The sequence below is a fragment of the Dendrobium catenatum genome, unplaced genomic scaffold (genome assembly GCF_001605985.2).
Source record: "Dendrobium catenatum unplaced genomic scaffold, ASM160598v2 fragScaff_scaffold_1157, whole genome shotgun sequence".
In the NCBI taxonomy this organism is placed as follows: domain Eukaryota; kingdom Viridiplantae; phylum Streptophyta; class Magnoliopsida; order Asparagales; family Orchidaceae; genus Dendrobium; species Dendrobium catenatum.
In genome coordinates this window covers 746,503-772,888 of record NW_021319619.1, presented here as the reverse complement: position 1 = coordinate 772,888, position 26,386 = coordinate 746,503, and the positions used below count along the sequence as shown (strand labels likewise).

Genomic DNA, 26,386 nt, shown 5'->3' with positions numbered 1-26,386 from the left:
AGCATAGGTTGTGGTGTGATACTAATGTTTCTCAAAATCAATTTGGATTCATGCCGGGTAGGTCGACTATGGAAGCCATACATTTATTAAGAGGTTTGATGGAGAAATATAGAGAAAATAAGGATGATCTACATATGATATTTATTGATTTAGAAAAAGCATATGATAAAGTTCCAAGAGAAGTGCTATGGAGAGTTCTTGAAAAGAAAGGAGTTAATAATGCTTATATTCAAATCATTAAAGATATGTATGCAGGAGCTATTACTTGTGTTCAAACACAAGGTGGATTGACCAAGTATTTCCCTATTTCGGTTGGGTTACATCAAGGATCAGCCTTAAGCCCATATCTTTTTGCTTTAGTCATGGATGTTCTCACAAGACATTTGCAAGCGGATGTACCTTGGTGTATGCTTTTTGCTGATGATATTCTTCTTGTTGATAAGACTAGATAGGGAGTTGAAGGTAAACTTGAATTATGGAGGTCAATCTTAGAGTCTAAAGGTTTTTGTTTGATTAGATCTAAAACGGAATATATGGAGTGTAATTTTAGTAGTAATAGGCCTAGTGAGGGGATTGTGACTCTGGGCGATCAAGTTATAAATAAGAGTACACGTTTTAGATATCTTGGATCTATTGTTCAGAGTGATGGTGAAATAGATGGGGATATTATCAGCAGAATTCATGTTGGATGGTTGAAGTGGAGGAATGCATCGGGCTTGTTATGTGATAAAAATGTACCCCTCAAACTTAAGGGAAAATTCTATAAGATGGTAGTGAGGCCGGCAATGCTTGATGGTGCCGAATGTTGGCCATTAAAAGAGAAGCATAATACTAAGTTAAGTGTGGCAGAGATGAGGATGCTCAGGTGGATGAGTGGCTTTACCCTTAGAGATAAGATAAGAAATGAGCATATACGTGAAAAGGTTGGAGTAGCTCCAGTAGAAGATAAGATTAGAGAGAGTCGCCTTAGATGGTTTGGTTACATAAAACGGCGGCCTTCCGATGACTCGGTTAGGAGAGTAGAGGTATTAGATTTGACTTATGTTAAGAAAGGTAGGGGTAGACCTAAAAAGACTTGGTTAGAAAATGTTAGGAATGACCTTTCTTTATTAGATTTAAAAGAGAATTTGATTTTTAATAGGACACAATGGAGAAAAAGGATTCATGTAGCCGATCTCACGTAGTGGGATAAAGGCTTGATGTTGTTGTTGTAGAGTCGAGATATTAAAAACATACTATTTTTAATGACTTGATCGCCCATAGTCACTATCCCCCCACTAGATCTCATACTATTTAAATTACACCCCATGTATTCAGTTTTAGATCCACTTAAATGAAAATTTTAAACTCTAAGGTTGACCTCTATAATTCAAGTTTTGCTTTAACTCCCTCTTTAATTTTATCAACAAGAAGAATATCATCAGCTAAAAGCATACACCGGGATACAACATCTTGCAAATGTTTAGTAAGAACATCCATGACTAAACCAAAAAGATATGAGCTTAAAGTTGATCCTTGATGTAATTCAACTGAAACAGGAAAATACTTTGTCAAACCACCTCATGCTTGAACACAATTAACAACTTATGCATAATTGCATATATCTTTAATGACTTGAATATAAGTATTATCAACTCCTTTCTTTTGTAGAGCTCTCTAGGGTACTTCTTTTGAAATTTTATCATATGCTTTCTCTAAATTAATAAATATCTTATGTTGATTCTCCTTGTTCTCTTTATAGTACTTCTCCATCAAACATCTCAATAAATGCATAACTTTCATAGTTGACCTACCCTGCATGAATCCAAATTCGTTTTGATAAACATTAGTATAATGTCGCAACCTATGCTCAAAAACTCTCCCCTAATTTTAATGTTTGACACATTTTCTTAATTCCTTTATAATTCACATACTATTGTGCATCACCTTTATTCTTAAAAATATTACCCAACACACCCCTTTAATCTGATATCCTTTTAGTCTTCAAAATAAAAATAAAAAGTTTGATAAACCATGAAATTCCTTCTTATACTAAGCATTTCTTCACCTCTATTGGACTATCATCAGGTCCATCTGGTTTTTCATACTTTATTTTTTGTAAATCTTTTATTACTTTAGTTTTACTAATACGTCGATAAAAATAAAAAAATTTTATTTTCATTTAATGTGCTAAGGTTACTAAAGCCCATTGTATTCTCACAATCCTCTTTGAAAAGCTTATTGAAATAACTCAGTCATGTAAGACTATGAAAGCTGTTGTATGGCTATGCATGTAAAGCTGGGATCTATTTTATAATTTTTTATTTTGATTTACTTATGAGCAGGGAGATCCTGCAGCAGATTGGTTGCTTTTCTTATTGGGAGTAAGGGGCTAGAGGCTATCAGGTTAATAGGGTAATCTTGCTTAGCTTATGCTTAATTAAATCATCAGGTTAACATGATGCTCTCAATCCATCTGTTGGGTGTCACCGGAATTCATGGAAATCAACTTTGGTTGTATCTACTTTCCTTATCAGGAGAAATTCAACAATGGATCATTGAACAAATTCATCTCATTGAGTATTTTTTTTTATTCATTAAGCTTACATCGGTTTGTGGGCTTTCAGGTTATCTTTCTAGTTGAAGTTGTGTTGGTTAGAACCACAATTAAGTCTATTTTAATCTTCAGTTATTAATCATAGGTGTCTTCTTGTTGTTAAAATGAGGTGTCATGATTAGTTGGTTTTGGGTCTTTTAATTGACCTGGTCCAGCTATTAGGTGCGTTTTGATCTATCAATATGCCGACCCTCCCTTGTTTAATACACGTTTGAGTAGGCTCTAATCACTTTAATGTGTTATTAGTGCAGCCTAGCAATCTTTTGGTTGACCCTTAATCTATCTGCTCCAAGCCTAGCTATCGTTTAATTGAGCCTTAATTAGCCTAGTTTGGGATGATTTGGATCTGTGCTTTAGAGATTATTTCAACCCAACACAGATGTTCAAAAAGAAATAGGATATATATGAAAACAAATAATTTTAAGATTGACGTGTTCTTTTTTGCATAAGCAAAACATTGATAATTTTTTTATAAATAACAAGAGTAAATAAACTACAAGACATTTATAGAAAAAGTTAGATGATAATTTTTTGTTCTATCTATAAAGTACAATATAGTTCTATATTAACTCCAAAACGGTTCTGTAAAACAAAATGACAAACCTTGTTGTGCTGTAAGAAAACACTCAAATCATTATTTTTCATTAAGACAATATTTATTTTTGTTTATGTAGAGCTCTCTTGTTGTTTTTGAGAAATGTCTTTTACTCCAAATCAAATTTCATGAGGAACTCGTGATATATATATATATATATATATATTTCAAGTTGATGGTTTGGATAGCAGGCATGTGAATGCAGCTTATATGCCGTTGGCCTCAAGCAATACTCTACATTGATTGTGCAATATTTGTGTTTATTTATACGCACTCATCATCATCATTATGTTGCTTTCCTTGTGTTTACATGCTTTATTGTCCTTGTACGAAAATACTGCTGATTAAAAAACTTTTACTTTATGATAATTGAGGGAAAGGCTCAACATCCAACTTATTCGGGGATGTTCCATTGCCCTTTGGTATTAATTGATCACTACATTTTTGACAGTCTTGTAGGTCTATATATAGAACGTTTATAATCTTTCTTTAGAGAACTCTATCTAAGGAGGGAGATAGAATAAATTAGATAATGACGTTACAATGGAAGTTGGTTGGATGTTTCTGCAGCTCTTACTAAATTTTTACTGTATCCTGCAGGCAACTTGTGGAATACCAGAAATATCTTTTGCCACGTTTGAAAACATGGAATATGGGGGGGAAGGTACTAGATAATTTTGAAGATTGTTCTCTCTTAATATTTGTTGAAGCTCTTGTACTTAAATGTACTAATTTGGTGCCTTTGCTGACTTCTGAAAATTTTATTATGTCCTCCATAAGCCCTATGAATCATCTATAACCTTGTATTTACTTCTTTTAGTTCCATATTATTAACATCTTCATGTTTGCATTATTCATCTTCGGTTTTAATATATCGCAGAAATCACCTTGAGGTATTGCTTAGATATGAGAAACAAGTTTTTTTCTCCCATGGAAGGATCTTTTTTTACCTTAACTAATGATCGTCACTACTCATAAATTTCCTAAAATATTAAAGCAAGCATTGTTAATTTAAGCATCTATATATTTTGTTAAGCCATTAAAAGAGTAGTACACCTATCTAAATAACATGTGTCATACTAATTTTTATGAGTGTGTGCTACAAAAAGTGACTGCACTGGTATTCATACTAGGGAACTGTCTTTTTTTGTTGATCAATTGGATGGTGGATAATGCACTTTCAAAGATTGACTCTCATTGAGGGATTTATATGTCACACCCCATTTTAACTCCCCTAGTGTCAAATTAGAGTGTAATAGTGAAGGAGAATATGAAAGCTCAGAAAGTAGGAGGAGAGCGGAAGCTATGAAGATGAAGATGGATACTGTGCTGGAGGACATCGAAGATTGGTCGGAGATGGAGGAGATGTTTTGCAGCAGAATACCAAACATAAGTTTGATATATTATCGGTAAATATGATATGCATGTCGTGTCTTCTTCAGTGTTTAGTTGAAATAATTTTCATTTTAATTTTTACGTATTGGTGGTCAGGCGGCACCTAGGAACAGTTTGGTACCGATTCTAATTGGGAGGTACCGGTCGGTATCACTAGGTACCGGTCGGTATCACTAGGTACCGATCGGTACTTGTCGGTACCGATAGGTACCAATGCTATTGCGAAGTTGTGTGTCTATTTCCAATGTTAAAGTCGAAGTGGTTCATTAGATTATCTTGTTTTTAGGTTGTCTGCAATAGTGAGAAAGAGGCATATGAAATTTACTGCCATTACGCGCACAATGTTGGTTTTAGTGTTCGTAAAGATCACCACTGTTACTGGCCTAATTCGAGAAAGATAAGGCTCAAGGATTTTGTATGTTTGAAAGCTGGATTTAAGAAGGGCATTGACTTGAACGCCAAATCAAAATATAGGAATTCAAATACATGGACTTGGTGTCCCGCGATGATTAGATTTTCAGTTGATCATATTGCAAATCTATTTTTATAACTTATGTTTTGATGATTGACAAACACTATTGATTATCTTGGACTGCCTGTTACTTCTAACTTTTTAGGAATCGAAGATCGGACGAACAAACGAAGCTAGTTCAAGATTGCGTAGGTTAGGGTTGAGTCAGTCTGTAATTTGCTTTTTCTCTTCTTGAGTCTATTTGTAATGTTCAAAAAGACTGATGCTATGTAACCCTACGCACACTTGAGAGACTTAGAGTTTCTGTTTTTTCTCATATCGGCCAGGACGATATTTACATCGTCCTGGACGATCGGGCTTAAAACAGAAAATCTAATCAAGGGTTCTTAATTAAGGTAGCCGTCATTAGCCAATCGGCCTGGACGATACGTGTATCGGCCTGGACGATAAACTCAAAACAGAAAGAAATTGCCGCCATAAACAATTAAGGTATCATGTATTTTTTGGTAATCGGCCAGGACAATCTTGGATCAGCCTGGACGATATTCACAAATTATGCCTTAATTGATCAAACAATCAAGGAAGTAATTAAGGATGATTGATACGATCATATCGTCCTGGACGATCTATTCAAAAATCTTAGTTACTTCTGGACGATAAATATCGGCCAGCACAAATTCAGGGCGTTGTGCTGGACGATAGGGATCGGAAAGCTTGAATTTGGGGTGATGCTCTGGACGATTTTCCTCTGATTTTAACTGATAGGCCTGGATGATGGTGAGATCGTCCTGGACGATCAAGCTAATTTTCAATCGTCCAGTTTGCATTCAGGGCGATGCTCTGGCCGATCTCATGGAATTTGTACTGATCGGCCAGGACGATTTCCATATCGTCCTGGACGATATAGTCGGCAACTTGCAATTAATGAGCTCCTTTGAAGCTCTTCTATTTAAGAGCTCTTGTTCAACGTTTTGAATATTCTTTTGCTGCTGCCTTGACCTGAGAAGACCTTGAGGAGAGAAAGAGAGAGAGAGAGAGAGAGAGAGAGAGGATCCTGTGAGGGGGAGCTTATGAGGGGATTCACAAGTGTTGCTTCAAGGATCGCTCTGCTTCTTCTTCGTCTAGAGTTTCTCGTCCGTGGAAGGGTCGGTAGAGGTAAGGATTCAGCTTCTGATTGTGGTTCTCTGCTAGCTTCAGGAGGAAGCAAAAGGAGATAGGTTCTCTGCCTTGTCGGGGTGGCAAAAAGAGGTTCTTTGTAAAGGCTTCTCCGCCTAGCTTTGGGGGCTAAAAGAGAGTCACGAGTGTAGTGCAATACTCGGAGGGCGCCTCCGGGGAGTGAATGTAGGTCAAGTTTACCGGACCACTATAAATTTCTGTGTTTTTATTTCTTGCTTCCGCACTTTAATTTTCGCACTTATTTTTCTTGTGGTGTGATTTTGGTTTATGATATTTTACTTTTTTGTGAAAAGAAATTTTAAAATACAAATTCAGCCCCCCCCTCTATCATTTCAGTCCAACTATTATTAAACTCCTCTGAATCACATTTGCTCAAACATTTATAAATGAGACCTCTAACCTTGTTGTTGCTGTTGTAGAAATGCAACTTGGATGGAAGCCTCTTGATGATGTGCCTTTGGCATAGCCTATGTCGTGTTTGAGGTAATGCAATTTCTATTGCCTGAGACATTGCCTGGTCTTGGTCAGTAAAAATTGTAATGGGATGTTTATCTCCCATAATTCGCAAGAATGTTCTAAACAACCATATAAATGATTCTATTATTTCCTCCGACAGGAATGCAACCCCCAAAAGAATATTCTGCCAATGCTTATTAATTCCAACAAAAGGTGCACAAGCTAGATTATATTTGTTCAGTCTATAGCTGGTATAAACAATGATAACATCTCTAAAGCAATCGTAATCTATTCTTCCCACACCATCAGCCCAGAAAAAAATCATCAATCTGTCCTCTTCATCATATTGTACTTCTCATACAAACATGTTATCACTATTTGCTCGATCTTTAAAAAGTTCAATTAGGGAATTGGTGTCGTCAGTCTCAATCTTACCTCTTTTCTCTTTCTGAACAAAGTTATATGCATCCCTTTTGGAAAAACCTACATACTCCCTTCCCCTGACTTCATCAGCTAGGTATGTGAATGCATCAATAGTTCTAATCCCAGCGTCCGTCATTGATTTAAGAACGAATGCTTTCTCTTCGCTAATATTCCTATGTGATCTGAGTAAATGTTGATCTTCAGGTCTTGCTAACTCATGATTGTGGCTAAACAATGCATTTTTTAACCTTCCGTACTCCACCGTGATCAACTAAAAATCTAATCATCGCGGGACACCCAGTCGTAGTATTTGATTTCCTGTATTTTGATTTGGTGTTCAAGTCAATGCCCTTCTTAAATCCAGCTTTCGAACATACAAAATCTTTGAGCCTTATCTTTCTCGAATTAGGCCAGTAATAGTGGTGATCTTTACGAACACTAAAACCAACATTGTGCATGTAGTGGCAGTAAATTTCATATGCCTCCTCACTATTGCAGAAAACCTAAAAACAAGATAATCTAATGAACCACTTCGACTTTAACATTGGAAATATACACATGAATTCGCAATAGCATTGGTACCTATCGGTACCGATAGGTACCGATTGGTACCTAGTGATACCGACCGGTACCTCCCAATTAGAATCGGTACCAAACTGTTCCTAGGTGCCTCCTGACCACCAATACATAAAAATTAAAACGAAAATTATTCAATTAAACACTGAAGAAGTCACGACATGCATATCATATTCACCGATAATATATCCAACTCATGTTAGGTATTCTGCTGCAAAACATCTCCTCCTCTAGGCTGTGACTCTTGAGTAAAACCCTCCATCTCTGACCAATCTTCGATGTCTTCCAGCACAGTATCCATCTTCTTCTTCATAGCTTTCGCTTTCCTCCTGCTTTTTGAGCTTTCAGGTTACGAGAAAAAAATTTTAACTGAGGTAAAAAACCAGCGCCATCAAATATAACCCTATGTTTTACCGCTCTTTTTTTTTCGATTATTCAGGCAGTTCGGGTCATCGGGCCGCGAGGTAAAACAAATCAAGTGCTGAAGAGATCGGTGGGGTAATGGTGGAATCCACATGGCGGCCAGCAATAGGTTTACACACACAGAGCTACGTTCGCACTCCACACCCAATAAAAATTCCATATATTGCCTTCACAAACTCAATGAATTGGGGACATCTCCTAGTATGAGCAAATTCTAGAAGAAAGCATCTTATGGGTCCTAAAATTCAAGCATAGAAAATAATTTTTACTAAGGAATTTGTTACGGTTATAGCTACAACAGGGCTGAAAGATGTGTTGTATCACTTTATGTTGTAAGAGAACTAATGGCTTATGGCATGTCACACTTCGCCAGAGAATGTTTATAATAATAAAAAAATTATTTTCACATATTGCAACATACAAGTGAAGTGTATTAAGGATGAAGATCAAAAAATACTTTTCTTAGAAGATGATATTCAACAAAGATGGATGAGATATTTTGCTAAACTTTTTACTGAAGATTGCAAAAATAAAATTGACTATAGTGACCTTAGCACCCTTAATGAAAATAAAGATTTATGTTTTTATCGGCGTATTAGTAAAACTGAAGTTAGAGAGGCTTTAAAGAAAATGAAGGGTGGAAAAGCTGTTGGACCTGATGATATTCCAATAAAGGTGTGGAAATGCTTAGGAGATGAAGGAATTTCATAGCTTACTAAATTTTTTAATATTATTTTGAAGACTAAAAAAATGCCAGATGAGTGGAGAATGAGCGTGTTAATTCCTATTTTTAATAATAAAGGTGATGCACAAGATTGTGCGAATTATAGAGGTATTAAGTTAATGTGTCATACTTTAAAACTATGGGAGCGAGTTATGGAGCATAGGCTGCGGCGTGATACCGATGTTTCTCAAAATCAATTTGGATTCATGACGGGTACGTCGACTATGGAAGCCATACATTTATTAAGAGGTTTGATTGAGAAATATAGAGAAAATAAGGTGGATCTACATATGATATTTATTTATTTAGAAAAAGCATATGATAAAGTTCCAAGAGAAGTGCTATGGAGAGAAAATAAATGCATCAATACTGAAAAATAATAAATCTAACTACTGTAGGTAGAGCAAAGTACTGAAAAAACTAGTAAAACAACAGTGTTAAAAGCAAGTAGAAACAAATAAATGACAGTGCTAAAGTAGAGTAACAGATTGCTGTAGTATGAAAAAACTACAAGCATAAAACATCGAAGACACTACTAAAGAAGCTAAGGTATGAAACAACTGCTGAGAAGTATCAAAGCCACGATCTGGTGTCAAATAACTACTGTCCACTCAAACAATCAAATTAAAAAATCTCTCGACAGTCTCATTTATAAGAACTTGGTTGTAAGACTCACTACCTGCCAACTTTCAATGGAAAGTAGTAAACCCGACCTTAGGGAAAAGCTTTAGGTGAAATTTATCTAACCCCTAACTCCCAATTAAAACACTGACCATTTCTAATAAAAGTCATAAGTTCGACCTCTTAGGGAAATGTTTAGGTGATAACACAACCTTAGAGCCATCACCCGGACATCTTAGTCTTTTTGGTATTCAAAACATTATTAAAAAGTTTAGTAAGCCAAGAAATTCCTTTATCTCCTAACCATTTCTACATCCCTATTGGAATATCATCAGGTTCAACAGCTTTTTCATACTTCATTTATTTTAAAGTCTCTCTTACTTCGGTTTTACTAATTTGCTGATAAAAATAAAATCTTTATTTTCATTTAGAGTGATAAAGTCACCAAAGATCGACCTTTGTTTAATATTTTTTAATAAAAATATTTTTTGATCTTCATCTTTAATATACTTCACTTGAACTAAATCCTTAATGCTCTCATCTCTTTATTTGGCTAGCTTATACATATATATTTCTCCCTCTTTAGTATCTAATCTATTATATAAATCATTAAAAGCTAAGCTCTTTGCATCGCAAATAGCTTTCTTAGATTCTTTATGAGCCTTCTATAGCTTTTCTAATTATCAGAATTTTTACATCTAAACAAATTTTTATAACAAATCTTCTTATTTTTTATATTTTCTTGCACATTTGGATTCTACCACCAACTTTTTTTTACTATTAGACATTTTTCCCTTCGAAACTCTAAGCACATCTTTTATAATATTCTTAATATCACTAGCCACTTTTTCCCATATAACTTTAGCATCCTCATGCACAAACAAAATCTTAAAATATAAAATCTTACTCTAAAAAATACTTTTTATAATGTTATTTAAATACCCCCATCTAATCCTAGAATATCATTTTACTTTATTTTTTATTTTCTGTCATTTATCTTAAAGTCTAAAACTAATAATCGATGTTGGATATATAAATTTTTACTTGCAATAACTTCTAATCTTTGCAATCTAATTGATCTAATTTTCTTATAAGAAAATAATCAATATGTATTTTACTATATCTATTTTTATAAGTGATACGATGCTCATATCTTTTCTTAAATAATGTATTAGCTATTAAAAAATCATAAGCTAAAAAAAATCTAATATGGTCTTACCACCTTCATATGTTGTTCCAAACTTATGACCACCATGAATGATTTTAAAATCATCTACCTCTTTACCAAAATGTTCATTTAAATCTCTTCCAATAAAAACTCTTTCTTCGAGAGGTATCTTTAATATTAATTCTTCTAAGTCATTACAAAATTTTAATTTTGAACTTATATTCAATCATACTTGAGAAGCATAAGTACTTATAATATTAACAATCTTAGCATCAACAATAATCTTTAAAGCCATAATCCTATCTTCAATTCTGTTAATTTTTATAACATTATCCTTCAAATTATTATCTAAAATCACACATACACTATTTCTATTACGACTCATACCCGAATATAATAATTTATAACCTAAACTATTAATCTCTTTAGCCTTTCTCTCCAACTCATTTAGTTTCTTAAATGCACAAAATATTTATCTTCCTATGAATTATAATATTTATTAATTCATTAATTTTCCTATAAGGGAGCCTATATTCTAAGTTCATATCCTAATTTTAGTTTTATGGACTAACTTCTTTGCCCACATTTGTACTTGATGTGGGGACCCTTGCCCATTTAACACTACATCTGGGCGCCAGTGCAGCGGCCATTGCATACTTGTCGTTGTATTCAGGCCATACAACACGTCGCTTCCAGGGTACGCCCTAGCTTTAACAAAAAAATTTAAAGGATTCATGTCATGATTACTCAATGAGTTTTATGCTGGCTGTCGACTACCTAACGCATCCCTCCGCTTTTCTCATCCAGGACTTGGGACCTTACAACGGGAGTGTTAATTTTTTTTTCTTAATCCATGGTCAACCGATAAATCATCAAATTTTTTCACATGAAAATATTTGGATTGTGTATTAGTGTTGTCACAATTTACATTTTTCTCAACAACTTCAGCCATCTCTCCATACCTATACAACAACAACAAGAAGAACAACATCAAGACTTTATCCCACTATGTGGGGTTGGCTACATGAATCCTTTTTCTCCGTTCCTTCCTATTAAAAGTTAAATTCTCATTTAAATCTAATAAAGAAATGTTATTTCTAATATTTTCTAACTAAATCTTTTTAGGTCTGCATCTACCTTCATTTCAACCATCCAACTTGAATTCTATAATAATATCCACATCTATTTCACCCTCTCTGCATATCTATGCCAAAAAAATAAATAATGATATATAATCAAATAAAAAAGAGCAAACATATTTAAACAAAATACAATATATTTTTAATGAATAATATTTTGCATGCTCGAATAAAAAATTGCGATCCTCACCTCGATAATGTATAAAATTATAGTTTATTAATCCTCTTCTATGATAGAAATTTTAATATTTAAAATTTAATACAAAATTTACCATTCAATTTTTTTTTCACTAATGACCTATACCATTAAAATTGTGAACCTAAAATTAGATGGGATAATAAATAGGTTTAAAATAAAGGTCGTATTCTTAATAAGATAAATAGCTTGAAATGAAATTTAAATTCATAAATTTATAATTATTTACTTACAAGCAATCAAAATAGGGAAATTTTAGTAAAATTTGTTATCTCCATAACATAAAAAAAAGATCTTTATAGAAAAGTAAGCCAATTTTTAAAATAAAAAATAGATATTTACAGAAAATTTTTTTAATCTAAATATCAACAAAAACAACAACATCAAGCCTTTGTCCCACTACGTGGGGTTGGCTACATGAATTCTTTTTCGCCATTGCATTCTATTAAAAGTCAAATTCTCATTTAAATCTAATAAAGAATGGTCATTTCTAATATTTTCTAACCAAGATTCATGTCATGATTATTCGACAAGTTTTACGCTGGTTGTCGACTACCTAACGTAACCCTCCACTACTCATCCCGGACTTTGGGACCTCACAACGGCAGTGTTAACTTATGTATCACGAAACAAAATTATGTATAGTCTTTCTGATTGAAATTGCTAGAATAATATTCAATAAGACAAAAATTCCAACATAATTGCTTACCTAATGCTTATGATATTGCCTTGGAATTGAGAAAAAGTATTATACAACTATATAAAAGCCCAGAGGTTAAAAATTAATTGCTATCCAAAGTCTAAAGGCCAAAACTAAAAACTAACTGTTTCTGATTTTCTCAACGCGAAGGAGTCGATGAAGACCACTGATCTATTGACAGTTAAACAGAGACGGCTTATATCTACATGCATGAAATGTATTGCGGCAGAAAAGAATAGTTATTAGGGTTATATATATATATATATAATAATAATAAACTTAAAAAAAAAATTGGGCTAGTGGGGGCATGTGCCCCTAATGCCCCCAGCATGGCTCTGCTAGTGGCTCTTGACATAGATTTGACTCTATCCGCCAATGACATGAAAGTGGCACAATGGCATCATTGGCCTAAGCATAATGGAAGATATTGACCTATGAATTTCGTGAATTGTTACATCAAGGTGGCAACAAATAATTTCTATAAGGAGTTTGAGCTTTGTGATTGTCACATATACCTAAAGATGGAGTTGTTGCTGAGATGTCATTTCAGCTAACTCTTTTGGTGTGGTCTTTATGCTTTCTAATCCTTTAATAGAGGGTGGGATTTATGTAGAGGTGTTGTCCCTGTGCGAGTGAGGCAAAAAAGAAAAAAAAAAAAATCAAACACCTCACCTGCTCTGCCTCTCCCACGCCGTCGCACGTCGCTCGCTCGACCAATGTCGTGTCTCGCACGACCTCACGTCGCTTCATCGCACGATGGTCTCTGCGTCGTTAAATGGCCAAAACAGGATGAGCCTTCGGTCTCTCCTCACACTCGAGACCTCTCTCGCTGTCAACTTCCTATGCTCTCACTCCCGCTCTCGCTCTCTCTTCTTCCTGTGAAGATCGGAAATTATGACTTTAGGATCGGAAGCAACATCGGTACTCGCCGCTGTGAAGTTAACTTCCTCCCGTCGTCCATCTCTCCGACCCTCGCTGCTGTTCGACTTGGCTCCGGCGACGACCTTCCTTCTTGTGTGAATCAGAAGTTACGACATTTTGAAAGGAAGCCACCGGCGAGCTCGCTGTGATCGCAACTTTCTCCCCTATCACTTGCTTCTTCGGCTTCCTTTTGGCTGTTCGACGTCGCTCCTCAGACGACTTTCCCTTTCCGTGGATTGAAAAGTTACAGCATTTTGTTCGGAAGCAACGGGAGCCTGACGGCTGTGAAGGTAACTTTCTCCCTTGAGCATGCTTCCATGGCCAAATCCTGTGGATCCGCCGAACCTGAGAAGAGAGAGAGGGAGAGATTTTGTTTTTTTTATTATTATATATTATTATTATTTTCATTTAAAATTAATTTCTTTTAATTATATTTAATTAATTTTAAAAAGTAATTAATTATAATTGATAATTAATTATAATTATATATTTTAATTATATCTAATTTTTTTAATAATATTATTTAAGTTAATTAAATTAATTTTAATTATAGTTAATTATTATGATTATAATTTATCTATAATTAATTAAAATTAGTTAAAATTAATTATTTTTATTTTAATTAATTGTTATTAATTAAAATTAAACATAATTAAAGTATTGTAATTAAAATTAAGTATTATAATATTATAATTAAATTTTTTTAAAAAATTAATTAGTTTATAATTAATTAAAAATTAAGTTTTAAATAATAAATAACAATAATAATAATAATAATAATAATAATAATAAAGAAATGCCTACTACAAATCGGTCCACGAGCCTCCACCGCCGGAGTTGCCAAGGTATAATTTTATTTCTGACTTAAACCCTGCCCTCGACGTGCTGGTGCACTGGTGGACCTCCTATAACGCGCTGTTGTAACACGAGACTGGGCGAAATCCAGTGCAAACGTGCGACGAGGCGGGTAAGCCCTATACACGCTCTGTAGCGTGGTGGGGACGGTCCTCGACCTCGACACCGCCACCGCCGACACTGCTACAAGAGGTATAATGTTCCAAATCCCACTCTCGATGTTTGCAACGGATCGGGAACCACCTATAAGCGCTCTTGTAGCACGTAGGAGGGAGCCCGGTGCGAAGCATACGGCGAGGTGGGTGAGCCATATACACGCTCTTGTAGCGTGGTGGGGAGAGCTACTGGTGTTCTGCTGTACGGGTACGCTGAAGGCCCCATACACGCTCTTGTAGCGTGGTGGGATGAAAATTTGTATGGCCGTAGGTCTAAGGACACCTACCATACACGCTCGATAAGCTGGTGGGAAGGCCCAGCTCCCCTATTTTCCCCCAAACGAGGGATATGTCGGGGTGCTGTCGAAATTTTCACTGAAGTACACAAAGCTTGAATAATAAGAAGACCTCAATAGACAACAATGTAGGAGACTAGTACTCGAACAATAATACACAGAAATTGAATTAAATGTACAGAGAACCTTGTACGAGGAACAGTGGACTTGAGGACTTGAATACAAACAAAATCTAAATGATTAATCAAGGCTCAAACCCAAATAAATAAAATCAAACTGAAACCAAAATCAAGTCAATACGAACATGCATTTGAACTTGGAAGGACTTCAGAAGATCCTGAACAAAGACTTGAACTTGTACTCTGAATTCAAAACTAGAACAAGATGTGGACAACAAGAACTTATGCATTTGAGCTTTAAACTGTAAGACACCAAGTGAAATTCGCATTTGCGAGCATTAGATTCAAATCCGGATGAACTTAACATGACAGTAGAAGACTTGAATGAATGTAAAAGACTCACACTAAGTTTGAACTCAAGTCTGAATGAAACTGAACTTGGACTAGACACATATAGAGTACAAACTTTGGTCACCACACGAGGAAACTCAAATTACAAGACCTCAATGCATGCAAATAAAGAATGTAGTGGACTCTTACAATAGTCTCTATGAGATCGGGTGCATCGTACCTGCAAGAATGAAATGCATGGGCGTCCCCCCTACTTGCACTATTGGAACCTCCAACACTAGCAACAATGCCTGTTGATTGAAGATGGCAACACTGTCAATCAATAATGATGATTTAGTCTCCTACAAATAAGTACAATCAAGACCCACCTGAGATGGCGAAAGGATGGGTAAGATACAAGAACCATGAGTCTTCTACAAATACCTTCAGGAGGTTGTAGAAAATACAACTGGTCCCCGTAAATATGAACACAACACTACTTATGAATAATAATAGTGGTGTATATCGTAGGTACAACGAATCACCGTGGACACAAGTACGGATATTACCTACAACTGACGATGACCAAGATCTACAACTGCGTTGATTACAAGGGTGACTCTATGTACGAAAAGGACACCCTCTGACAGAAGGGAGGAAATGTTTGAACAAATTATAACTAAACTTCCTTGTGTTCTAAAGTCTCTTCTTAGTTCTATACTTAAGAAGAAAATAGCTCTGGTGCCCACAAACACCAGAAATAACAAGTCCACTACAATGACGACCTCAAAGGGATTCTCTTCAAAGAAACAGACTTCAAAGTCCAGAAGAATTTCCCTGGTGATTGAGAAAGGGGAGTCAATGTCAAGATGAGACCTCATGACATCCAATATAACGACGCCACCGGATCTGCAACATTCGTACAAGAAGATAGAAGGCGTGTATAAGCTCTTAAGGAAATGTTGTGCATTAAATGACAGATACTTACACAACTTAATTATTTTAAATACCCCTGCACGTAAACTATAAATTGTATACACATAGGTACACTAAAGGTGAAAATATAATCTTGACCCGCATGAGCCCCGACGAGCGCGTGTTATTGGTACACACGTGATGTCTAGGGATGCTGCACGGGTCGATAAGTGAATTCATGTTCGAACCTGATCCTTCTATATGGATAAATAGAAGTCGATAGGGTTCGAACTCTCAAACAAGTACACGATTGTGGAGACCGGTGTATTTTGTTTTAATACATTAATATTAGGTCTTCTAGGTCTAAAACCAAAAGAATTCACTAAACAAAAGGCATGAAGCCTACGAAACCCGATCCTCCTAAGCATGTAAATAGGAGTAGACAGGGTTCGAACCAATCGAATAAATATGCGGTCACGAAGTCGACCAGAAATATTTATCTTATATATTCATATTCAGCCTTCAAGGCCTTCAATAAAGAAAATTCATGAACAAAGGCACAAAGCCTACGAAAAACACACCAATAGCTTGGTCGAGTTGACAGGGTTCGATCAACAAATCTAAATGACCCCAAGTACACCCCGATGATGGCCGTGTTGAACGATGATCTCAACCGAAGGGGTTAATTTCAAGCATTTTCAAATGCCTCCCAAAAGTCCACTCAAAATCCAAAAATTCTAAAGATCATCCATAATCCAGAAATTACAAGATATTTAAAATTGAAATCAAACCATCAATCACTCAAAGCAAAATTTATCCACCATCCGCAACAGTTTGCCGAGATGGACAAATCTAAAAAATTACTTCAGCTCACAACGAGCCAAATGCCTAGTCGAAAATATCACTAGGATCCATTCTCAAACAGTCTCCTGCCAGTAAGGATGTGGTACGTTCCTCTAACCGGCGGTTGCCAATAAATGGCACCGCAGAATAAAACGGTTATGACTCCGGGGCCCTCTGAACCGAGTGGTCTTGCCTCTAAATGGCACCACGAAATACCGGTTATGGCCAGAGCCGATACGTTCCTTATTAGCATCAAATCCTTGAGATATGAATAAATAGGATATGATCGATAGGGCACAAAGCCCTCTGAAGCTAAGGTGGATTCAAATTTGTCCCCTTAGGCAAATACCCACCCCAGGTCTACAAGGTCCCCTTGGACGAAGCAACCACCCATGGCTGCCAACAAGGATCCTTCTGTCAGGTTGGGTCGACTACCTCCTTTGACTAAGTAGACCAGGGACCACGATGACCCGGGACGACGGAACCATGGGATCTTATCGGGTCCATCATCCATTCCCCCACCATCCGCTTTAAAAGTGAAAGATGGTGAAATTTCTATTTTAAATATCAAAATTTTTAAACGTCCAAACTATTTCCAAATTCCCAAATCCCAACTCAGTGCTGCTACTATACGCCAGATAACACATATTCTATACGTATCTGATCGATGACTAGCCTTAATCGAAAGTTCTCTCTTGTGATCGGGAGGGGTAATTAACTATAGGGGCTTGCGCCTATAGGAAACCATAAATCAGATCTTAAAGTCCTCGCAAATGAGGGCGAAATCTCTCGGTAGTGTGTTATCTACAAATCCATCCGCCTTCCAAAATTTATCTCGGAATATAATGTGTTAAAACTCCCTCGCTCAAGCAAAAGCAAACAATCAGTGCGCGGCGGGGAGGCCGGGGCCGAATTTTTGGAGCCCACAAGAGGAGATTTTTCTTAAAGCATTATAACAAACTAAATTTTTTTATTTATATGCTCTAACTTTAGGTAAGTATTAGAATAGTACAGTGCTGGATTGCAAAGATCTTTTTTATTACCGTATTATATCCTTATACTTTAGAATATTCTCCACATTGTCTTTTATATATTTTGTTTGCATATATATAGACATCTGTATTCACTCAATCATATACTTCAAATATTTTCCTCTCCAACACTTTTCGTAAGGTATTGTTGAGATTTTCTACTAATTTATTCCTTCATTAATCTCCTTTTATCGTTTACATGATTGTCCACTGCATCTACCTGGGCGAGATAAAATGTGTGCCTGTTGTTGTTCAGAAGCGTTTGGATTTATCCTTGTGAGACACTTCACCATCATTACATTATTAAAGAATTTAGGCATGTTGTTTGGCGCATGGAATCTTGTGTTTGATGTTTGTGGAATTTGTTGATGGAATGCTTGCTTGTTTATTCTTGCTGATTTTCTTCTGTGCAAACTGCAACTTTCCGTGCAGATTACATGAAACCTGACACAGAGAGTTATAACTGGGTGATCCAAGCATACACTCGAGCTGAGTCATATGACAGGTGCTGTCTTCCTCCCCATCTCACTTTCTTTGGCTTTCATCCCATAATACCATTTATGATGTTTGTTCAGTGATAAATGTTCCAAGGAGCAGCACTGAATCACTAATTTATATCAAGATTAAATGTATAATGAAGTTCTACGTTGTCAGAATTTGATAGTCAATTCATATTAAGGGCTTAGTTTTTGAGAGGAATGTTGAGTACTTTTTCAATTTTCTTGACATAAAATGGATAGTAATTTACGTAACACTCCTTATATTCCCTCACATGACCAACTGGCTAATGCCAGAACCAAGGGTTTACCAACTTCACGATTTCAAGTAATTAAATGCAAGTTGAGAAGAAAAAAGATCTATCCTCAAACATGATTGGGGTGCGTGGAAATCGCTATTTACAAGGATCCAGATTGACACATTGAAATTTCAAATGTGTGAAATCTAAGAACTGGTGTATATATAATTTGCTTTTTCTCTTAACCTTGCAATATCAGGAATATAAATAAGTGCGTTGTTTTTTATTCCTATTATTTTTTTGTAGCTCCAAATCTGGCATATTTAGATTTGGTTAGGAGTAATATCTTTACCTTTGTTCTTTCCTCGAATAATAAACGACAGTTGGCTGATTCCAGCATAAATGAATGACAAGAGGAATTGATTTCTCCCTTCTCCACTTTCAATTTATTGCTTTTTCCCCATTCAGAATTTTCTTACTCTAGCTGAGTGTGATATTAGAGTACCATACTATCATTGGGGTCCAGATGTGGTTGATTCTGTTAGCGAACATGTTATTGTTTTCTTAGCTTTGATTAAATATTGTCAATTATCTAATTTCTATCTTTTGTCCAAGAAAACTTTTTTGCTAGAAAAATTGTTGATAGCTTTGAATTTTTTAGGTTAAGATATTATTTGAATATTTTTGGCATTAATCTGTAGGGTGCAGGATGTGGTTGAACTGCTTGGAATGATGGTTGAAGATCACAAAAGGTTGCAACCAAATGTGAAAACTTATGCGTAAGAACATTGATCTAAGATCACATTCTAGATCTTCTTTATCTGGTTTCTTACTTAAATCCTCTTGCAGTGCATGCTGGATAGATTTTTCTATAATCTTTTCCACATTTATAAGTATAAGGGTCATATTTGAAGCTCAGCAATCTTTTATATGAACTGATGTTGCACATTTCATTTGAGGGTGAGCTCATAAGCAACAGTAAAGTTGCTCTACTGGATTTTGAGTCATATGTTCAAACAAGTGTCTGCTTCTTTGTTTTGATGCCGTAAGTCGGTGCGAACTCTGCAGATCCTGTAGTGAAAAGAGTTTAACGTATTCTGTGCATTGGATAAACCCTTTCTATGTATTATATTTAATCTGTGTGGAGGTCTTTCTTAATTTTAGCACATACTATGAACAATGCTCAATGGTGGATCGGATTAATGAAGTAACAAGTTCTGTCCCAATTTTTATTTTGATTATAATTTTGTTTGAAAGTTAGGTGGTTAAATGGTCTGAGCAACTCTTCCTGTGCTCCATAAGCACCTTCCTTAAAAATGGACTATAGGTAATATATCGTGAATGTGTGGTGCTGACTACAAAGCTATTTAAATAGTCAGGCAAGAAGCTAGTGATGCTCCTTCATAATTGGTAGCAGAGATAACCACGTCTCCCACATTACTCCATACAGACTCCTATTAATAAGCTGAAATCAAAACCATCCTATTTCACTAATTTACGCCAAACCTATTTCATTTTTTGTGTGAGGATTTGAATTGATGAGGCTTTGCCACACTCTAGACATGCTTCCATGCACAATTTAAATGAAAATTGTTCAAATTTTGATTGAGCTAACTCAAGTTAATGGAAACCCATTAAATGCCAAAAACATTGACTAGGCCTGATCTCTTGTTCTAAATTTGCTTGTGCTTAGAATATATAAATACAAAAGCGGATTCAAATGTTTCCACGTGTGAGTAATGAGCGTTTGGGGCCTACTTTATTGGAACATATAAAACTGATTCACAGAGTAGCCAATCTCAGTTTATTTTTCCTAGAGATTCCAGTTTTTAATTTATGCATTGAAAAAGCTTCTTCATACTACATCTGATTTGTTACCTCCATCCATGGCTATGTTTATCTAAAATCATTTCAGCCTACCCTGCTCACGGATATTGTTAGGCATGTATTTTTTATTATTTTTTACCACAGTTGTGATAAGGTTGAAATAATATTCCGAAAATCAGTAACAGATACTAAACATGATGTTCTGTTCTTGTAGATGAGAAAATTTTAGCTTACTACAGGTAATAACTAAGTTTTGGATATTTTGTAGGTAATATTGTGTATTCTATGATATATATATATATATAATTTTTTTTTCTATGATATCGTTTTGTGCAACTCTTTAGTTGGATTGACTGGAAACTTGTTGCTGTACTTTGAGAAATAGATAAATGGCCCGAGTTTTCATGTTAATCTCTTAAAGTTTGCATCAAATATGACTTCATTGGGATGCAATATGTTCACCAACAATTGTCAATCCACTCAGGTTGCTAGTTGAATGCTTCACCAAATATTGTGTTGTGAGAGAAGCTATACGACATTTTCGTGCTCTTAAGAATTTTCTTGGTGGAACAAAGGTTTTATACAATGAGGGGAATCATGGAGACCCGCTTTCTCTTTATTTGAGAGCATTATGTCGTGAAGGTATAATTTTCCTTTGTCGCTTTCAAACACTTGACATATGTAATCTGTCTAGTTTTGAATTACTTCGTTTATATTTGAAAATTTCTGCAGAGAACTTTGTTTTTGTCTCACTTTTTTATTTGAAATAAAAAAGCATGATTATTGTTGGAAGATAATTTTGGCAGAATGGTATATGTTATAAGCCAGCATGTTTACCGTTGTTTGTACAAATGGCCAGATGATCATTATAATCATTAACAATTGTTCATATAACTTAGAGAAAATGGAGATGTCCCTGGACGATAACCCTTGTCAGTTCTTCTCATTTGACTAGGCGAGTTATGTGAAAAACATCTCTGAATTGTATGATGGTCCCTCTCATTTTGCTGTGGTGGAGCGGTTATGAATGAAAGGTTTGGATGTCTAAAGGTTATATAAAAGTATCCATACATTTCTACTTAACTAGAATTGTTGCTAGCTAAAGGCCTGATCAGGCTGTGATGAACAGTTAGTTGAAAGTACTATTCTGAAATTGTTAAAAATAGGCATAGAGCTTATTAGTGATGATCATGAAATCCTCATCTGTAATTAGGTTGCAGAAGAATTGCAAAATTTTTTATGGTTATTTTAGGAGAAATGAGAAGAAATGTTGACCTTTGTATTTATCGCAATTTGAGCTAGCACAATCAAAACTGGAGCTAACTAATGAAACATTGTGCAAACTGGACTCGATGCTTCATTTGCAATTGAAGTATTCTCAAACATCGCCTATTTGCGAGACGGATTGTGATGATGTGTCCAAAGCATAAAAATTATTTGAAGCGCCTCTCACGCTCAACTCAATTGAACAAGACAAAAATGTTGGACAACTAAAATTGCTCAATAATTGCTTATTTCACAAAATGGATTGTGTCCACATATCTCAAATGTTGAAAATGCCCATAAATGACCACTAAATAGTTGCATAATGAAAAATGATGAACTGCGAATGCGACATCGCTAAAATGTTGCCCATGCCCAAAATAGATGCACGACGCTTTCAAAACGCCAAAATTATGAAAAAAAAATCATCGCTTGTTATGAATTCAATCAATTAAGATAAAAATAATAGACTACAATCACAACATTGTGGAAAAAATATTTTAAACATCACCGATTAACAAAATGAAATACATCAATGCCTCCAGAATGTCGAAATCACCCAAAAGACACCTATATTGGCTAATCTACCTCATGAAGGTGAAACACAAAATTGTATGGTTCACCTGTACAAATTATCCAAAGAAGACACTCATATTGGTCTATCTCATAAAGATGAAACACTTGTCAACACGCAAGGCAATGACATGAAATCTGAGACTTGAGGAAAAAGAAATTTGCCCAAGGGATCAATAAACAAAATTATCTTTAGTTTTATTTTTTTTTTAATTTATTTTTTTTATTAAAAATCAAAATTAGATCACCATATCTCATCAGTTCCTTGAATTCCTGCATATTTACCCTACACCGTAACCTGGAAAATTATTAGGTCCGGTCACCGGACCTAGCTTTGTGTTCAGACGCCAATAGAAACTGGACATGTGGATGAATACATGTGGAATTTTTTTAATATAGTCTTTTAATTTAATTTATATGAACCCGACGCGACCCGACCTGGTCTACTATTTTTTTCATTTTAAACGTAGGGTTGGCGCTATCTTTAGAAACCCGCCAAAGATCTAAAAATTTATTGCTTTTGCTTGGCAATGAAGAAAAAACAAGTTAGAAAATTACAGAAAAGAGATGGAATGCTCTCCGAAGACAGAGGGGTAAGTGGTGCATGAATCAGAAGGGATGCATGAATCAGAAGGGATGCATGAATCCGAAAAGATACATGAATCGGTAGTTAACTTAGCTGGAACTTCCACAGTTTTCAACATATTGTAAGTTTCAATCTCATCACAAGTTGTATTAAAAATATACTTTTTGAAACTTGTAAAACAAAGCTGTGTAGAAAAAGGGCATCAATTGCTCAGTAGATTTCAGCTCATTAGAGGCTCAAGCTCTTAGTGCGTTTAGGGTTTAGGCGAAAAAGTAAATAAGCTCTTAGTTGTTGTTGTTCAACTCTCATTAATGTTTTAATTTATTTAAGTCGAAGAACATCATTATTTTTAGGGTATGTAAAGATAAAGATGATGCGCTTATTGCGTTTTTGTTGCGCTTTGGTTGCGCTTTGTAATCTTTGCTTCTTATTTCAAGTTGTGTATAAAGATGAGAGAGAAGCATATGGATGTTATTGTACTTATGCCCATGATAATGCTTTTAGCATCCGGAAGGATCATCATAATTTCTGGCCAAATTCTAGAAAGATAAAATCCAAGGATTTTGTCTGTTCAAAAACTGATTTCAAGAAAAGTATTGTTCTGAATTCAAAAAAGAAATTTACTAAACTAGATATTAGAACTGGTTATCCATCTATGGTGAGATTTGTAGTTGATGAAGATGATTACTGGCATGTCAAAAGATTTATTGAATCTCACAATCATGAATTGGCTAGCCCAGCCGACCGACACCTTCTGAGATCATGTAGGAATGTTGTTGAGGAAAAAGCTTTCGTCATTAAATTAATGACATATGTATGGATTAGAATCGTTGATGCATACGCCTACATTGCAGAGGAAGTTGGAGGATACGAGAATGTTGGATTCTCTAAGAGGGATGCCTACAATTTTATTCAGAAGATGAAAAAAGCAATGATTAAATTTGGTGAACTAATTCTTTGATTCAATTATTTAAAGATCGACAAGTTGAAGACCACATATTCGCATGGGATGTTCAAATTGATGAGTATGATAGATTGTTAAGTTTTTTCAGAGTTGATGGGATATGTAGGATAGATTATGACTATTTTGGTGATGTGTTTATTTTTGATACTAGCTAAAAGCTCAACAAGTATAATTTTGTATGTGCACCATTTGTTGGTATTAACAATCATTAACAGAACATTTTTTTAGGGGTTGTTTTTTTGTTAGAAGAAACAATTGATAGTTTTATATGGTTATTTAAAACATTTGTACGAATAATGGGTAATAAACATCCAACAACAATATTCACTAATCAAGACTAGGCTATGGCTAGGGCCATAGAAGATGCATTGTCTGACACTTGTCATAGATTATGCCAATGACACATTTTTAAAAAAGGTTCCATAAAAAATACCTAGCTTCAATAGTAACAATAATGTCAGATGACTCTCCTATAAGAGTTTGAACAAGTGTGATTCCGAGGAAGTGTTTAAGGAGACATGGGCCATAGAAGATTGTAAATATTTTTAAAAAAAGCAAAACATAAATATTTTAAAAAAATATTGAACAAATTAGTATGTATGAAATGAACCCTAAAAACTAAAAAATAAAATCTCACATAAAGCGCAGCAAATGCGCAATATAGGCGCAACAAAGGCACAACATTACCTTTTCTTAAATGCAGCTTAAGTATTCCAACATCGTCTACCGTCGGGAAGGTCTTGTAGAATGGAAATGCTGAAGGATTGAAGAATCACACTGAGTCCGAGGGCCGAGAGTGAGAGAGAAGTAAAAATGTCGGGTAAAAAATAAAAATACTTCATTTCCATTCTTGTATTCCTAAATTCAAACCATCAAGGTTAGTGGGTCGAATCGATCAGGGTGACAAGACATAAAGCATAAATTTATATTAAAAAAAATTCCATGTTTATTCATCCACATGTTTAGTTTTTGTTGACGTCCGAAGGCAGAGCTAGATCCGGTGACCGGACCTAATAATTTTCCCCGTAACTGACCCTAGTCTCGTCCGTCTTCTTAAAAAAATGACGAAAATCCTAAAATTTAAACCACCCTCACTTGATTTCTACTTCACGCGCGCACTGTTATACTTAAGCCTGGAGCATACCCTTGCCACTCGTAGCTCTCTGCCTTTTAAACCCTCCAAGCCGCGGTAAATTATTTGGTCAGGTGAGCGAACGCAGAGATAGGTCCGGATATTAATAAAATATTATTTTAAATTTAGCGCAAGTAAAGCGCATGTAAAGCGCAGATAAAGCGCAACTAAAGCGCCGGTAAAGCGCAAGTAAAGCGCAACTAAAGCGCAAGTCAAAAGCGCAGTCAAAAGCGCAAGGTGACGCGGCAAATTTTTATTGGATGTCCAAACTTATTTTTTGCCTCAAGTCACCTGACCCAATAATTTGCCCCAAGCCGCACACATTTCCAGCAATGCACTGATCCTTCTCCCAAAGCCTCCTAGCGGCAGCAGTTAGTGTCGTTGACACACTGCTCTCCAATTTCTAGTTCTCTCACCCGTTTCTGTTCAACAATGCCAGTTTCGTTATCTTCCCTCCTCTCTCAAATCTTTTTTTTCTCTCAATTGTTGCTTATTCGATCTTCTGGACTTGGTCCCACAATCTCCAACTCCAGGACGAACTATGAATCCAATAAAAATTTATGCTTCTCATGCTGTCGCAATTCGCTTCCTTCATTTTTCTTCCTTCGCTATCCACGTTTGGCTTTGCATTGAGGACCTCACAAGCGATGTGTCCTCCTCCTTCGCCATCTATTCCAAAAGTAACTACAGCATCAACTAGTTGGAGGAAGATAAGGTGGATACTGCAGAGGACAATGCTGCCTATCTTAGGCGATCTCCATACACCTAACCCGTATTACAAGAAATGATGCAGATGACTATATTATTTAATGCGACTCTTGATGATGATGATGATGAAGAGGAGGAAGGGGTGAATCCTAAGTTAGCTGTGAAGAAATTGGTGGCAGAGAGCCTAAATGCGGAAGTGGATGTGGATTTTGTTGGCGAATTTTCCTCTGCAAGGGAGGAGAGCGGATTGCTTTAAGGAAATGAGGAGAAATAAGATAACTTGGGGTGATGAAGGCCCTCTAATTATATCGGAAGGGTTGCAGTTACTGGAAAAGAAGAGTTATGTTAAGAAGGTGAAGAGAATGATTGCTCCTATTGATGATTCCTGGTGGTGATGAAAGGGAGTAAGAGTTGAATGATTTGAACGTGGAGATGGATGGCAGTAATTTGAATTATTAGATTGAAGTGGATC

At 35.6% G+C, this 26,386-nt stretch overlaps 1 protein-coding gene across 6 annotated transcripts in view; it reads left to right on the top strand.

Annotated features, from left to right (window-relative positions):
- Positions 1–26,386, top strand: part of LOC110093673 — a 162,018-nt gene that overhangs the window by 66,985 nt on the left and 68,647 nt on the right. For 5 of the 6 annotated variants that reach the window (XM_028698830.1, XM_020818633.2, XM_020818636.2 and 2 more), the window contains 4 exons: positions 3,792–3,855; positions 18,558–18,630; positions 19,563–19,640; positions 21,173–21,330. In XM_028698830.1, coding sequence (XP_028554663.1) covers positions 3,792–3,855; positions 18,558–18,630; positions 19,563–19,640; positions 21,173–21,330 — 373 coding nt within the window. The remainder of the gene's footprint in view (positions 1–3,791; positions 3,856–18,557; positions 18,631–19,562; positions 19,641–21,172; positions 21,331–26,386) is intronic. The other variant, XM_028698829.1, reaches the window with a different exon arrangement.